The sequence below is a fragment of the Geotrypetes seraphini genome, chromosome 12 (assembly GCF_902459505.1).
Source record: "Geotrypetes seraphini chromosome 12, aGeoSer1.1, whole genome shotgun sequence".
Classification (NCBI taxonomy): domain Eukaryota; kingdom Metazoa; phylum Chordata; class Amphibia; order Gymnophiona; family Dermophiidae; genus Geotrypetes; species Geotrypetes seraphini.
Genome location: NC_047095.1, coordinates 54236735 through 54252172, shown reverse-complemented (window position 1 = coordinate 54252172; position 15438 = coordinate 54236735). Strand labels below are relative to the sequence as shown.

Sequence of the window (15438 nt, the reverse complement as noted above, 5' to 3'; positions counted from 1 at the left end):
CACTATGACATCACTGATGAGGTTGGCTCTTATTGGTGGAATGAGGCATTGTGACATCACAATCTTAGCTCTGCTTCCCAAAGACTGAAACTCTTCACACTACTACTACTATGAATTATTTCAGTAGCGCCACCAGACACACACAGCACTGTACAGAGTCATAAAGAAGATAGTCCCTGCTTAAAGAGCTTACAATCCAAACAGCGAAGACAGACAAACAGGATGTCATGGATACAGTCAAGGGGAACAGTCAATCAGTGGTGCTCTTCCCATTGAATTGGTTGACAATTTCACACAAAATCTATATACAGTATCCCCTGAAGAAGGTGGTTCGCCACCAGAACATGGTATCGTGTTGTGTTTGTGAATCAGCATGAGGTGATGCAATAAACTTCACTTTGGATACTGAACCCAGGGAGAAAAGTCATCTTTTTGCCCCTACATTCTGCTAATGCTTTTCTACGATACGGCTTACACTTCTCTCTCCGTATTCGCGGTTTCGATTATTCACGGTTTTTAGCTTGCTGGCTCCTCCCCCCCCACCCCCAAATTACACCAGCTTGCATAGAGAAATCGCTGATTCCAAGCGTTTACAGAGAAAATCGCCGATTCCCAGCGCTTTCTTCACCGTGTTTTGCCTCTCCTTCAGGAACAGGCCAGGTCTCCCACCATGTTATTCACAGTTTCACCATATTCACAATTGTTTTTAATAGAAAACAGTGAATAACATATGAAAAGTTATTCACGATTTTTCTGTATTAGCGGTTCTGTTAATCCCCGATCACAGCGAATACGGAGGGAGAAGTCTACCATCATGTAGCCAAGGGGCCAAGTGCAGATACATAAATAGAGACAAGATGGGTGGTACGTGTTGGGGAGCTCGTTTTCCCCGCTGCACGCCGTTCTGGCTCAATGGCCGATGAAAATACTCATGCTTAAGAACGCCAGTGCCTATATACTGGTATTCTGTAAAGCTGGGTATCACAAACTGTGTTCCGCAGTGAGATTCTGGGTATGCCATGAGATGCCAGCAAGGAGGATAGGCACAGGCGCCAACTGACTGTTTACAGGACATAACTCTTGTGGCAAGAGGCACATCCTGTAGTCAGCCGGCGCTAGCACCTCGCCTCCTTCATCAACTCCCCCCTCCCCCGACATAGTGATAGCAGGCTCAGGGCCCCATCTGGAAGGCCTCCACACGTGCGTGGAAGTCGATGCGATGACATCACACATGTATGCGATGTCATCGCGTCGACGTCCGCACATTTCCAAACGCCCTGCCACCGCGGCCCCGAGTTTAGTGTGCCACGACTACAAAAAGATTGCGGGACACATCTATAAAGTGAAGTAGGTTCCTGATGTACCCTCGTCAAGCACAGTTTTCATAAAAAATGATGATATCGGAAGAATGGTTCTAATGCATGGAGAGCATTAATTGATTTTTCTGCTTATATTAGGGGTATACGGTGTTGGTCATCAAGAGTAAAGCCTAGTTGGGTTTTCAGGATTTCCCCGATGAATGCACATGAAGTTTATTTCCATGTGGTGTCTCCATTGAATGCAAATAGATTTCATGCATATTTATTGGGGATATCCTGAAAACTCAGGGTTGCGGCCCTCAAAGACAGATATTAAATACCCCTGACATATATAATAGGTTTGATATTTTTGGTGAGGCATCTATTTGAGTTCACTTAAAGGAGCTGGATTTGGCTCTTGGTTTGAGGATTTGATTTATTACGTCAGCTACTCAAAATATTTGGGTCTCTTTAGGACTAATGTTTCTAAACAGGCATCTGCTATAATCTTTTTCCTTCACAGAGAACACGAGTGGTTTAGGGAAGATTTGGCCAGCTACCTGTTCCCAGAAGACACCGCCTGTGACGCCAATGTCATTGACGATGAGGCAGTGAGGGAGGTGTGTGAGAAATTTGAATGTTTGGAGTCGGAGGTCACAAACAGCCTGTACGGCGGTGACCCTCAAGACCAGCTTGCCGTGGCTTATCATCTTATAATTGACAATCGGAGGATCATGAACCAAGCCAGCGAGTTCTACCTTGCCTCCAGTCCCCCCACTGGCTCCTTTATGGATGACAGCGCGATGCACATCCCACCAGGCGTGAAACCGCACCCGGAGCGCATGCCACCTCTCATAGCGGACAGTCCTAAAGCAAGATGCCCTTTGGATGCCTTAAACACTACGAAGCCCAAGCCTCTGGCTGTGAAGAAAGCGAAGTGGCATTTAGGAATTCGCAGCCAGAGCAAACCTTATGACATCATGGCGGAAGTTTACCGGGCCATGAAACAGCTGGATTATGAGTGGAAGGTAAGGAATGTGACAACATCTTGGTAAATCCAGACATCTAGTAACTCTGTCTGGGTCTCGCCGAATCTGGGTAGGTAGAACCGTGTTTCAATCCTAATGCTGTGACTTTCTTCAGGGTGTGCTGTAAGGTCTACAGTTTGTCTTTATATATAGTGGGTCCTCCAACCTGATTGGCTGGGGCATTTGAGGTGCCTGAGGCAGGAAAGTCCATTGGTCCTGAATTTAAATTTTGGCGGGAAAGTCTGTTAATCCTGAATTTAAATTTTGGCGGGAAAGTCTGTTAATCCTGAATTTGAATTTTGGCAGGAAAGTTCATCGGTCACAAATTTGAATTTTGGCGGGAAGGAATATTGGTCACAATTTTAAATTCTGAAGACAAAGTCTGTTGGCACAGTTTTTAAATTCTAGCAGGAAATGGCTGGAAACTTGGGAGTAGAAGGAGCTTAAGGAATGCTCACCCAGTGTTATCAGCACTCTGTCCCAAAGCAGAGGGCTTCCATATCTAAGTCCTGTTCTCAAATTCAACTCCCTGATTCTCGTCAATATCTTTTTGACATACTTATTACAATAACTCAAAAGAATTATATTGTGGAGGTTCCAACCTGTTTAACATACAGTTCCCCCTCTGCATTTGCGGTGATAGGGGGAAAGCATAGCAGCGAATACCGAAAAACCGAGAATAACTTTTCGTATGTTATTCACGGTTTTTCAGTAACAAACCCCTAAAAAAGATTTAAAAACCCCGAATAACCTAACCTGATTTGCTCCGGGAGCAGCGATTTCCTCCATATAACGTCGTGAGAAGCGATGTCCTGTGATGTAAATTTGGGGGCGGAGCACATTTTTGGTGATAATTCTAGCATCATAAGTTCAAATTGGTAGTAGCTCAAAAATTAGGACCTGTACAGAACAAACATTTAATTTGGACCTCTCTTGAACTTCTAATAATACAGTGGAACTTTGGTTAACGAGCATAATTTGTTCCAGGAGCACACTCGTAAACCAAATTACTCATATATCAAAATTGGTTCCACCTCCCCCCATCCCCAAGGCCACTGGTGCACTGCCACATCCCCCCCACGAACCGGCATGCCCCCCCCCCCGCAAACCGGCATCGCCCCCCCCCCCCCCCCCATCATGAACGCCCAGCCACCTCGGAGAGAATGAGAGCCAGAAGGCCTTGAACATGCACAGATACTCAAGGCCCAGTCCGGCAAGCAGCATGATCTTCGGCCACCGGCACCTCCTGTGGGTTGGTGCTTCATACCGGTGCCAGATGGGGGTAAGGCTTCAGTTTGGGCGGGCGGACGTTCACGAGGGGGGGGGGGCGGGGGAACTCGCAAATCGAGTCAACGCTCAGTTTGCGAATCACGATTTGCGAACATGTTTTGCTCCTCTTTCAAAACACTCACAAACCGCGTTACTCGCAAACCGAGGTTTGACTGTATACTGCTTTTGTCTCAAGTGCCTCTGATGTATTTGTTTCTTGCCTATATTGTTATCTTTCTGACTATTAATATTGTTACTGCACAAATACATTGTATTGTGATATAACATCAATAAATTCTCAAGGGGAAAAAAGTTACTCTGTAATATGCCATATTGTTAGGTCTTATCCAGAACAGAGCTAGAGAGTGAATTGGATTAGTGAGTCGGCCATATTGAGCCCAATATTCAGAGTGATTTAAGCGGGCTGGAGAGGCTCTGGCCCGCTTAAATCGCCTGTCGCTGCCCAACCGCCGATATTCAGCAGCACTAAATCAGGCAGTGCCACTGAATATCGACTCTGACCAGCCCCCTAAAAAGTAGATTGGTCAGGAATGGGCCAGGAGGTGGTGTTGGGGAGGGGCCAGGGCTTATGCTGGTACTGGTGATATTTAGCCGAGGCCAGCATAAGCTTATTTTAAAAAATTTGAGAACCCTACACCCCCACATCGAACATCTGATGCATTCCCCTCTCTCCTCCCCTCCTCATTGCCTGCAGCCTCAAGACACTCCCCCTCTCCCTCCAGAAATGCCCCCTCTCCCTAACCCCTCAGTAGTACAGATAGGGCCCCCTGGGCTACCTTGATCCCTGGCTGTCCAGAGATAGTCATGGGGGGAAGTAGCAAACTCCCCTCACTCCTGCCCTTTGTGTTGCCATTTTGGCTTGGCACCCATAAGGAACAGGAATGAGGGGACTTTGCTCCTGTCCCCAGAGACCACCACTGGATTACCAGAGATCAAGGTAGCCTGGTGGACCTCTCTGAATTACTGAGGGGTTGGGAGTGGGAAGCATTTCAGGGAGAGGAGGGAGTGGCTTATGACTGTGGGCTGGGTGATAGGGGAGGGAGAGAGAGAGGCTTGGGGGACTCAAATTTTGTATTAAAAAAACTTATGTGGGTCCCAGCCTAATATTTAGACAGGGCATGATAACTATTGGCTGGGCCTACATAAGCTTCAGTCAGCCAGGCCGCTCAAAATTATCCCCCCATGTTCAGTGCTGGTGTCTGGACATGATCTGGCAATGAATATCAGGGGATAATTTAGCTGGCAACCATCAGTGTATTAAAAAAAACCCTCCCCCCCACTCCCCACACACTGATTGTCGATGTCTGAATATTGGGGGGATTGAGTCCATAGAGGCAATCTGTGAAAATACTGATGCAAGAAACCAGTGGCTTGAAGAAATTTAGATGAGATTCATTGTAGAGAATGACACGTGGACAAATTTATCCCCGTCCCCGCGAGTTATTTTCCTGTTCCTGCCCCTGCCCCATTCCTGCAAGCTCTGTCCTCATCTGCACAAGCCTCTAACACTTGAAAATCAAAAGTAGCAACATTCTAGAGCTCAGATTGTGATGTCATAATGCCTCATTCCACCAATGCCTAAGCTCTGTCCTCATCTGCACAAGCCTCAAACACTTGAAAATCATAAGTAGCAACATTCTATAACTCAGATTGTGATGTCATAATACCTCATTCCACCAATGCCTGAGCTCCATCCTCATCTGCACAAGCCTCAAACACTTGAAAATCCTAAGTAGCAACATTCTAGAGCTCAGATTGTGATGTCATAATTCCTCATTCCACCAATGCCTAAGCTCCGTCCTCATCTGCACAAGCCTTAAACACTTTAAAATCATAAGTGTTTGAGGCTTGTGTGGTTAAGGCAGAGCTTACAGGAATGGAGCAGGGACAGTGACAAAACTTGCGGACGGGGAAAAATTTGTCCCCGTGTCATTCTCTAATTCACTTATCTAGCAAACTGTATTGCTCTAAACATTTGACAGATAAGGGAAGACGGATTTTCATCTCCTCCACCTTTCCTCTCTTTTCTGGATTTCCTATTTTAGGTGGTGAACCCATATCATCTAAGAGTGCGCCGAAAAAATCCAGTGACTGACAATTATGTGAAGATGAGCTTGCAGCTTTACCAGGTTGACAATCGCAGCTACCTTTTGGACTTCAAAAGTATTGATGGTAAGAAGGGAAGGACAAGACTGAGTACTTCTGCAACAATGTAGTGAATCTGAGCAGGACGGGATTATGACGAACCTAGGGCCCAAATATTTAGGAGGGCCCCCATTGAATGGCAATTACTGTATTTTCACGTAGATAACGTGCACCCGTGTAAAATGCGCACACGGGTATAGCGTGCGGGAAACCGAAATATATGTAAAAAAAAATTTGTACACCGCGCACACCTGTATACCGCGCATGCTGCCCCGACTCTCCTGTCGCCGCCTGACTCTCCTGTCGCCGCCCGACTCTCCTTTCGCCCGCCCCGACTCTCCTCTCCCCCTTGAAGTCCTGTCCCCACCCTGAAAGCCTGATGTCCCCCCGACGTCCGATTCACTTCCCCCCCCCCCCCGCAGGACCGCTCGCACCCCCACCCCGAAGGACCGCTCGCACGCACCCACACCCCCACCCCGAAGGACCACTCGCACGCACTCCCACCCGCACCCCCACCCTGAAGGACTGCTCGCACCCCCACAGCCTCCCGACCCCCCCCCCCCAATCATGTAGACGCTCCTACCGGTGTCCTGCTGCTTCCTCTTGGTGGTCCCGGCCCTTCTGTGAGCCCTGCGCCTGCGCTGGTTCCTCTTCCGGCGGTCCCACCCTTTCTCTGACATCAGAGAAAGGGCGGGACCGCCGGAAGAGGAAGCAGCGCAGGGCTCACAGAAGGGCCGGGAACGCCAAGAGGAAGCAGCAGGACACCGGTAGGAGCATCTATATGATGGGGGGGGGGGTCGGGAGGCTGTGGGGGTGCGAGCGGTCCTTCAGGGTGGGGGTGCGGGTGGGAGTGCGTGCGAGCGGTCCTTCGGGGTGGAGGTGCGAGCGGTCCTGCGGGGGGGGGGGAGTGAATCGGACGTCGGGGGTGGAGGCAACTATGTAAAAAAAAATTGTACAACACGCTCACGCCTATAACGCGCAAGGTTATGCACGGTTTGTAAAATCGTGTATAACACGCGCGTTATATGCGTGAAAATACGGTAATGCAGATTTTTTTTTGTCATGATATGTTACCTGCTGCAGAAAGAAGAATTGGGAAGGGAAGATACAGAACTATAGTTGCCTGCAAAAATCTGACTATTCTCTTCACTTTCTCTGTACTGTTAGCAGGAGGAGTTGGCTAAAACAGTCCTACCTGCTTCTTCCTCCTCTGCTAGTTTTCCTTTGCAGTCAAAACCATGTGAGGCCCCATTTGTAGGAGTTATAAAATGTATTTTTTGTTACAGTGTGATACTAACTTGATAGATTCCACTGAATGTTTAATTATTTATTCAATTTTCTATACTGTTCTCCCAGGGGAGCTCAGAACGGTTTACTTCCTGTCTGTCCTGGCGGGTTCACAATCTGTCTAATGTAGACGGGGCAAAGGGGGGGGGGGATTAAGTGATTTGCCCAGGAGCAGCGTGGGTTTGAACCCACAACCTCAGGGTGCCGAGGCTGTAGCTTTAACCACTGCAAAGAAAACAAAAGAGGCGACCTATGGTGCTCAATCCGTTTAATGTAGCCAGAGAGCTTGTCTCGAATGGCGAAAAATAACACGGGGCTGGGAGCCCTAGGGGCCCATGGGTAGAGTAGTTCATGGGGAGAAAAGGGGAGGGCAGAGTCATGGGGAAGTCGGGTCGCGTCGAATCGGATGCGCGATTGGTGGTTGCTAGGGGGCGTGGCTGCGGAGGATTATTAAAGTCAGGACCTTGGAGGACTTCTTTTTCTGAGTCCTCCAGGGCGGCTTTTTTCCCGCCCACCCACCCTCTAGTGGTGGTTTTGTAGCTCGGGTTGGCGGGGCTCCCGAGCTACTGGGTGCTGGGGCTCATCCGGCGATGAGCGGTGGGCCGGCGGGGAGCCGTGCCCGGGGGTCTACTGAATCAGTTAATGGGGCATGAGGTCATGCCACCCCTCAGACTCTTGCTGTTCATGGCGGGGTCGAGGGAAAATGTGTTGATGGGTACACCGGATAGCTCGGGAGGAGCTGCTGATTTGTTATATGGAAGTTAATGCTTGTGAATGTTAATTTATGCAAAATTATTCCTGTTTATTAATAAATTGAGCTGCGGCTATTTATGCCAAACAATGGTGGTCTATGAGTTATTTGAGGGAAATGTTGGGTAGGGGTGGCAAGGGAGGGTAGTAGGAGCTATCCAGATCCCGCTGTTAATTCATTCAAGAGCCGACACATAGGTGTTTCGGCCCAATTCTCAGACCGAAGCACTTTGTTTTGTCAATCTCATCATATAGTGAAACAGTCTTAAGTCCAAATGAACAAATGGCAATTCAAAAGAATAACCTCTTAAAGCCGATCTGCCGTGTGTGAGAGCGATGCCTCGTCTCCACTAAAACAGAAACTGTATCGCTTTCGCTGCTGCGCCACGCTCTCCCCCCGATATCAGTGGATTGGCCCCCACAAGCAATTTAGCTCTCTTGAGATATCCGTGCTTGTTTTGCGCCTTGAATTATACTGACTGATGTTTGTTCTGAAACTTTCAGATGAAGTTGCGGAACAGAAATCTGGCTCCTCGACACCCCAGCGCTCCTGCTCGGCGGCTGGTTTGCACAGGCCCCGGCTGAGCCTCGACTCCGTCATGGGCGAATCGCCATCTCTCAGCAGATCATTCAGTGGCTCCTTCACAGGGACCGTCTCCTCAGCCACTCCACGCCTTGGCAGCCACACCATGGATTTCTTTGAAATGTGTGCCAGTCTGATCACTACGTTAGCTCGCTAGAGGGAAGAGCCACAGTTGGCGAACCTTTGTCACTCCTTCTTTCTTTTGCCTTGGGCATTGCGTACAATGCAGATTCTTCCATAGAGACCTGAATAGCCACACAGGTATAAAAGTTCTGTTTGTAATAATTTTGAGAGGAACTAGAAGAGATGTGTTTATTTATACACTGCTGTACTGCTAGAAGCAGAGTTATTTAAGAGAGCCAGGTTTTAGGAGTTGTTCACTTTTAGATACTGACTAGAGAATGACACGGTGACAAAATTCATCACCGTTCCCGTCCCCGCGGATAACCGCGGGAAATAATCCCATGTCATTTTCTAGTGTCTATTTCAGTCTTGGTCCTTCTACACCAGCATTCTTCAAAGCAAAGCTTGCGGGTCAGTAGTTGTGGCCATTCATACTCTGATTCTTATGTGAGCCAAGGATAATGAAGCCATTGTGACATCACTGATGTGATTGGCTCTTAGGCACTGGTGGAATGAGGCATTATGACATCACAATATCTGCTCTGGATACCAGAGACTGTCATTCTGTAGTGTCTGTTTCAACCTCAGTCCTTCTACACCAGCATTCTTCAAAGCAAAGCTTGAGGGTCAGTGGTTGTGGCCATTCGTACTCTGATTCTTCCCTCTCTCCTTAAAGAATGACATGAAGATGGTTTCCCGCGGTCATCCGCGGGGGACGGGGACGGTGATGAATTTTGTCACCGTGTCATTCTCTAATACTGACCTCAACACAAAGGTCAAGTGTGCCTTCAGAATTTTATGTACTCTTGGTGGCTGTGGCCTAGTTAAGCTTCCTGTAGTTCACTGAAGAGGTCTAGCATCTTAATTTTCTTTCTTGGGTAAGTTAATAAGCCGAGGTAGGTGGAGATTGGAGTGAAACGCCAATTCAGCCATTTGATTTTTTTTTTGCTGAGAGGATGGTAGTTACTCATTAGTTCATTGCAGGATCAGTGCCGTTAAAAGGGCCTGATTCTGTAAACACGTGCCCGATTGTAGGCAGCTGTAGGCGTTCTACCGCCCACTCTCAGAAAGTCGCGATGCACATTTTTTTTAAAAAAAAGGGGGGTGGGGGAAGAACGCCTACAGTAGGCATGTGTCGCACGTCTGTGGAGATGCGTAGGGACACTTAAATCACGCCCGAGGCGGGGCATGGTTTTGTCCAGAAGTGGCCTTGGGCGTGTTTAAGGCGTCTCTGTAGGCGCAAGACAAGACGCCTTAAATGGAGACCTGCAAAATGCTGGCCTGCATTTAAGGCGTCTGTTCAGCCAAGCAGACGCGATTCTCTTTAGGACTCCGATGTGTGATTGACACGCGATCGGCAGCCACCTTTTCGGTGGCCGCCAAGATCGGAGTCCTAAAAAGAATCAGGCCCAAAATGTCTGACCACAGCCTAAGCTGTTGTTGAGTGTCCAGGTGAGCTAGCATCCCATGATAAATGTGACTATTTCAGGGCGGAGGTGATGGAGGATATCCCTCCGCCTGCTTGTACTGTACGTCTTGTGACTTTTTAAGGACTGGAGTTTTCTCAAGTTTTTATTTTTAAGTTTTTAACAAAAGCTCAGTTGGGTCTGACATGCATTCAACTTTGTTTCCACGTGTTGCACTCCAAAGTCTCCAAGTTTATTCCAAATTTGTTATTCCGCTGATCAAATTTCGAAGCGGAGCACATAGGTTAAAAACAGGGGTCGTACATATTCAGTGACATGGACAGACGGACATTTTGTTTCCGCCTCAAATGGAATGCATATCATTTCCATGGAGCTCTAGAGAAGGACTGAGTGCTATAAGGTCATCAGACTAAATAGAAATTTCTCAGGTTGTAGGAGTATTGTATTTATTATTTTCTGTAGATCTTTTTATGTTTTGTCTGATCATGGCATTTAAGGAGTAGCTTTTGTTGATGAATATTTTAATGTACTTGAGGTTTATTGAAGAGCAAAGCATACGAAAAAATGACGGTATATAAACAAGCTGGAGGCGATACCTTTATACTGGACTAACTTAGTGGACCTGCTCCCTTCATTAGGCCAACGCAACTTGAGTTAGGCATGAATATTGCTCAAATATTCATGTAACAGCAAACCGTGTTACACTAGTACAGCAAAACCTTAGTTTGCAAGCATAATTTGTTCCGAAAACATGCGTGTAATCCAAAACACTCCTATATCAAAGCAAATTTCCCCATAAGAAATAATGTAAACTCCACAACCCCCAAATACTGTATGTACTTGTATTGCAAGACCTTTCTTGTATATCAGGTTAAAATTTAATAAAATGTTTTGCTTGTCTTGCAAAACACTTGCATACCAAGTTACTTGCAATCCAAGGTTTTACTGTACTTTGCTGGTGTATGTTGTCATGATAGTTTAACCCTTTCAGGACCAAGGGACATATTTGTCCCATAACTTTAAAATCCTATAAATTTTGATTGGGATAGTCTACAGTTCTAAATTTGATATGTACGGATTCCATATGATACTGCCTTTATGTAAACAAACTGGTTCCGACATTCATTCATTAGCGTCGTTGCCAGATTGACGAGAAGATTCACTTGCCACACTGTCCATAAGCCAGAAGTTTGATTTTTTTTAAAAAAAATAATGATATTTCACAAAAAAAATCAATTTTTTGGCATCTGCAAGCCCTTTTTACCATAAAAATGTCGTCAAAACCACAAAAATTGGCCTACGATCCTTATGGTCCTGAAAGAGTTAAGGGACTTATTACTTGAAAACCAACTAAGAAGATAAAACACTCCAAACCAAAAGACTTAAACCCTGTAACAAACACAGAGGGAATGAGGGCATTGATTTCCTCGGTCATTACTGAACATAAAACCTGATAGACTTGGAAAGGCTACTGGTTTATCACCTCCGAACAGAGCAAGCAATGGGTCAGCAGGCTGAATGGGTCACAGAGGTTTGGTTTGTATGGCCCAAAAAAGCAAAATAGGCCTCAAGAAAAGGGACATGGAGCTCTTCGATTAAAATAACCAGGCACGGGCCTATGTTTCGGCCCAAGGCCTATATCGGGAGTTAGCAGATTGATATGTCTCTATCGTATTCTTCGCTTGAAAGATCAGAAAGGTCTCTTGTATCCAATAAAACAAATTCCTCTCTTCCACAGTCCACAATAACGAACAAGCCGCTAGCGCTCGAGCACAAACAAATGTGTCCGAAAACTTGTCAAGCACAAATACATTACAAGCTTTATCAGCCCCAGTTCAAACATTTGGGACCTGGGTCTCCATATTCAAAACGTTACCCATATTTTAAAAGTAGGAACCTACCTATTTAAGCTCAGTTTCACGTATTACTTCATCACCATCTATTACGGTGGTCATTTTGAGGGGGAAATGTGGGAATGGTGTTCCCACAGCTAGCAAGGTGGCAGGATGCTTGGGAATGGCATTCTCCTTGTATCGAATGCCTTGGATATCATCATATGCTATGCATTATTATTTAATTCTTTGGTACATTGATGGTGGACAAAACCAATGATCTCCAGACAGTGAGGCTGACTTGAGCACTTTGCACTGAGCACTTTTCTTATATAGTAGAATTATATAATTAAGTATTATTTAGAGTGATTTTAGTTTCATTATTATTGCTATTTTGACTGCATTTGTTTTATGTTATTTTTGTCTTCAACTATTTGTTATTCTCCTTAGGTACAGAATTAATTCTCATTGATTATATTCAATGCATTATGGGTGGGTCATGGATAATGGTTCATGTAATTTAGTGGGTCCCAGGCAGTGTTGTTTAAAGTACTAGGTCATGGTTCTTAAGTAAAGGCAAATGCATATTTTGATACTTAAGTAAAAGTAAAAAGTGTAATGAAAACCAAATTAAAGTAAAAGAGTAATTGCCTAAAATAATACTTTTTGAGTAAAAAGTAAAAATACCGCAGCTACAATGTCTGTTCGTCAGTAATTGCTCCCAGCTTCAGCTTCATCTCCTCTTTGAAATGACCCGACTCATCTAACCAGTTCAAAGAAGAAACGATCCACTGTTTGCATGACGAGGTTTGCAGTAGCAAAATCCTGTCATTTACATCTCCCTTCCACTTTTACTTTTCACTTCAAGCATCAAAAGTAACTACATAGGTAAAAATAGTAAAAATTGGCAAAATTCTTTGTTCAGTAAAAGTAAGAAGTGTTATCCTGTACTTCTTTACAAGTAAAAGGATCAACCCTTTATTTAAGTACAGTAATTAGTTACATTTACGTACTTACTATAAAACAGAGAATGACACGGGGCACAATTTTTCCCCGTCCCCGCGGATAACTGTGGGAAACCATCCCGTTTCTGTTTTTTAAATGTCTATCTCAACCTCAGTCCTTCTACACCAGCATTCTTTAATGCAAGGCTTTTGAGGGTCAGTGGCTCTGCCCATTCATACTCTGACTATTATGTGAGCTAAGTGTAGGATAATGAAGCCATTGTGACATCACTGATGAGGTTGGCTCTTAGGCATTGGTAGAATGAGGCATTATGACATCACAATATCTGCTCTGGATACCAGAGACTGTCATTCTTTAGTGTCTGTCTCAACCTCAGTCCTTTCTACAGCAGCATTCTTCAATGCAAGGCTTCAGGGTCAGTGGCTGTGCCCATCCATACTCTGATTCTTCCCTCTTTCCTTAAAGAATGACACGGGGATGGTTTCCTATGGTTAACCGCAGGGACGGGGACAAATTCTGTCCCCGTGTCATCTGTTTCCGGGACACTTGGTACATGGACCAAAGGGGTCACGCATGGATCAGCGTGAATGACCCATTGCTTGCTCTGACTCTCCACACTCCATCTTTTTTATTTTACAACTCTTCAGCTTTCAACACAACCCCCACCACAGCACCCTTGTAAAGCAGTCAGTCAATTTTTTTTTCTATATTTAGATTTTGAAAACATCAACTTTAGCTCATTCTGCCTGGACACCTATGCAGGGAGCACAGCTCTGGAAAGCATGTCACCACTACCTTAAGCTGGTCCAATAAAAAGTTATCACTGCATCTCGTTTACTTGATTCTTATTCTTCTAGACATGGGTGGACTAATAAGGCAAACCATGCTACTTTATTCAAATCGATGGAGAAACCGGATAAGATCACCCGTGAGCTATAAAGGGGCTAATTCTTTAAAGGGCAGCTAACTTTGGCAGAATACCTTTAACAGCCTCAATAATTAAGTTCAATAATTTTTATTGAGTTTTAAAAATAAAATATAATATACATAACAAAAATCTTCCAAAGAATATCATCTCAACTCAATTAATACATTGTAGATATATAAATTAAAAAATTCAACAATCAATTATCATCACAATGGTTCACAGACAAAATCGCGCGAGACAACGGCGCGCCGACAACTGAGCGCAAGGTTGACGGCGCGCCGAAGAAAAGCACTATTTTAAAGGGTTCCGACGGGAGGTGTTGGTGGGGAACCCCCTTATTTTACTTAACAGACATCGCGCTGGCATTGTGGGGGGTTTTGGGGGGTTGTAACCCCCCTCATTATACTTGAAACCGAACTTTTTGCCTGTTTCTTAGGGAAAAAGTTCAGTTTTAAGTATAATGTGGGGAGTTACAACCCCCAAACCCCCCACAACGCCAGCGCAATGTCTGTTAAGTAAAGTGGGGGGGGGGGTTCCCCCCACACCCGTTCGTCGGAGCCCTTTAAAATAGTGCTTTTCTTCGGCGTGCCGTCAACCTTGCGCTCAGTTGTTGGCGCGCCGTTGTCTCGCGCGATTTAGTCCCGTCACCATCACAATACAGACACGATAAAGTACCTCCCAACATTTCCTCCTCATCCCCTCTTGCCCCCCTCCACCCATCCCATTCCCAAATATTGCTAATAAATAGTGCTTCACTTTCTGATAATTGCTCTATATAAGGTTCCCAGGTCATCCCAAATTTACTCTGTTTTTTTTTTTTATAAGATGGGGAGGTCGCCCTAGCTTCCATAATCATAAGAGCATGAAATGCTGCCCTCCAATGCCAAAAAATGAATTGGGAGATAGGGGCCTATCGGATTCTGTAAAAGATAGGCACCTGTTGCAATGCACTTAGCGGTGTTTAGCGCCACCTACAGGGAATTTAGAAAACATCTAAAAACATATTTGTTTTCGAAATATTTAGGTAGCTGATTTGTAAGAATTTTATTATGCATTACTCAGATTTTTAGGATATTAGCTATTGGTTTATAACATATTAGTTCCTTTTACTTATTATATTCTTTTTTAACTATTGTAAACCGCATCGAACTTTACGGTTTTGCGGTATATAAATTATTATTATCTGATTCTATAAAAGGTAGGCACTTATTGCAATGCGCTTAGCGATGCCTAATGCTTAAGTGGGAATTTCTATGGACAGAGCGTGACTTAGGCGCTGCAAAGTGCGAGTCTCCAAAATCTTAGGCACCCTCCACACAAGCAGAAAAACTCAACAACCAAATCTCCAATCTACTGATTATGACCCCAGACTACAAAACATTCAGAAAAGAAATAAAGACCCTACTTTCAAGAAATTCCTGCAAACGACTTAATACCGCTAGCTCCTTCCCACTTCCCAATACTTTCCCGATTCCCCAAAGCATCCTCATCCGCTCTTTATCTCCTCTAGAAATTACCAGATATCTTCTTCTTGTAATACGTTTTTTTAAAAATTCTTTTGTAATCCGCCTTGATCCGCAAGGCAACGGCGGAATAGAAATCTCTAAAGTAATGTAATTTCAGACGCCTAAGTTTTTGCAATTCTGTAAGTGTGATTGGCACGCGGATGGCGCCGTTTACAGAATCAGCCTCTTAGGCCCTGATTATGTATAGGACGCCCAGGAGAGGTGTCCTATACAGAATTGGTCCTACACTAAACCCGGATTCTGTAACCAGCGTCC

General features: G+C 45.1%; 1 protein-coding gene across 2 annotated transcripts in view; it reads left to right on the top strand.

Moving 5' to 3' along the window:
• Positions 1–8888, top strand: part of PRKAA2 (protein kinase AMP-activated catalytic subunit alpha 2) — a 42289-nt gene extending 33401 nt beyond the window's left edge. For both annotated transcript variants that reach the window (XM_033916515.1, XM_033916514.1), the window contains exons 7-9: positions 1822–2326; positions 5662–5788; positions 8303–8888. In XM_033916515.1, the coding sequence (XP_033772406.1) occupies positions 1822–2326; positions 5662–5788; positions 8303–8538 (868 nt within the window). In that variant the 3' untranslated portion in view covers positions 8539–8888. The remainder of the gene's footprint in view (positions 1–1821; positions 2327–5661; positions 5789–8302) is intronic.
• The last annotated feature ends 6550 nt before the right edge of the window (positions 8889–15438 follow it).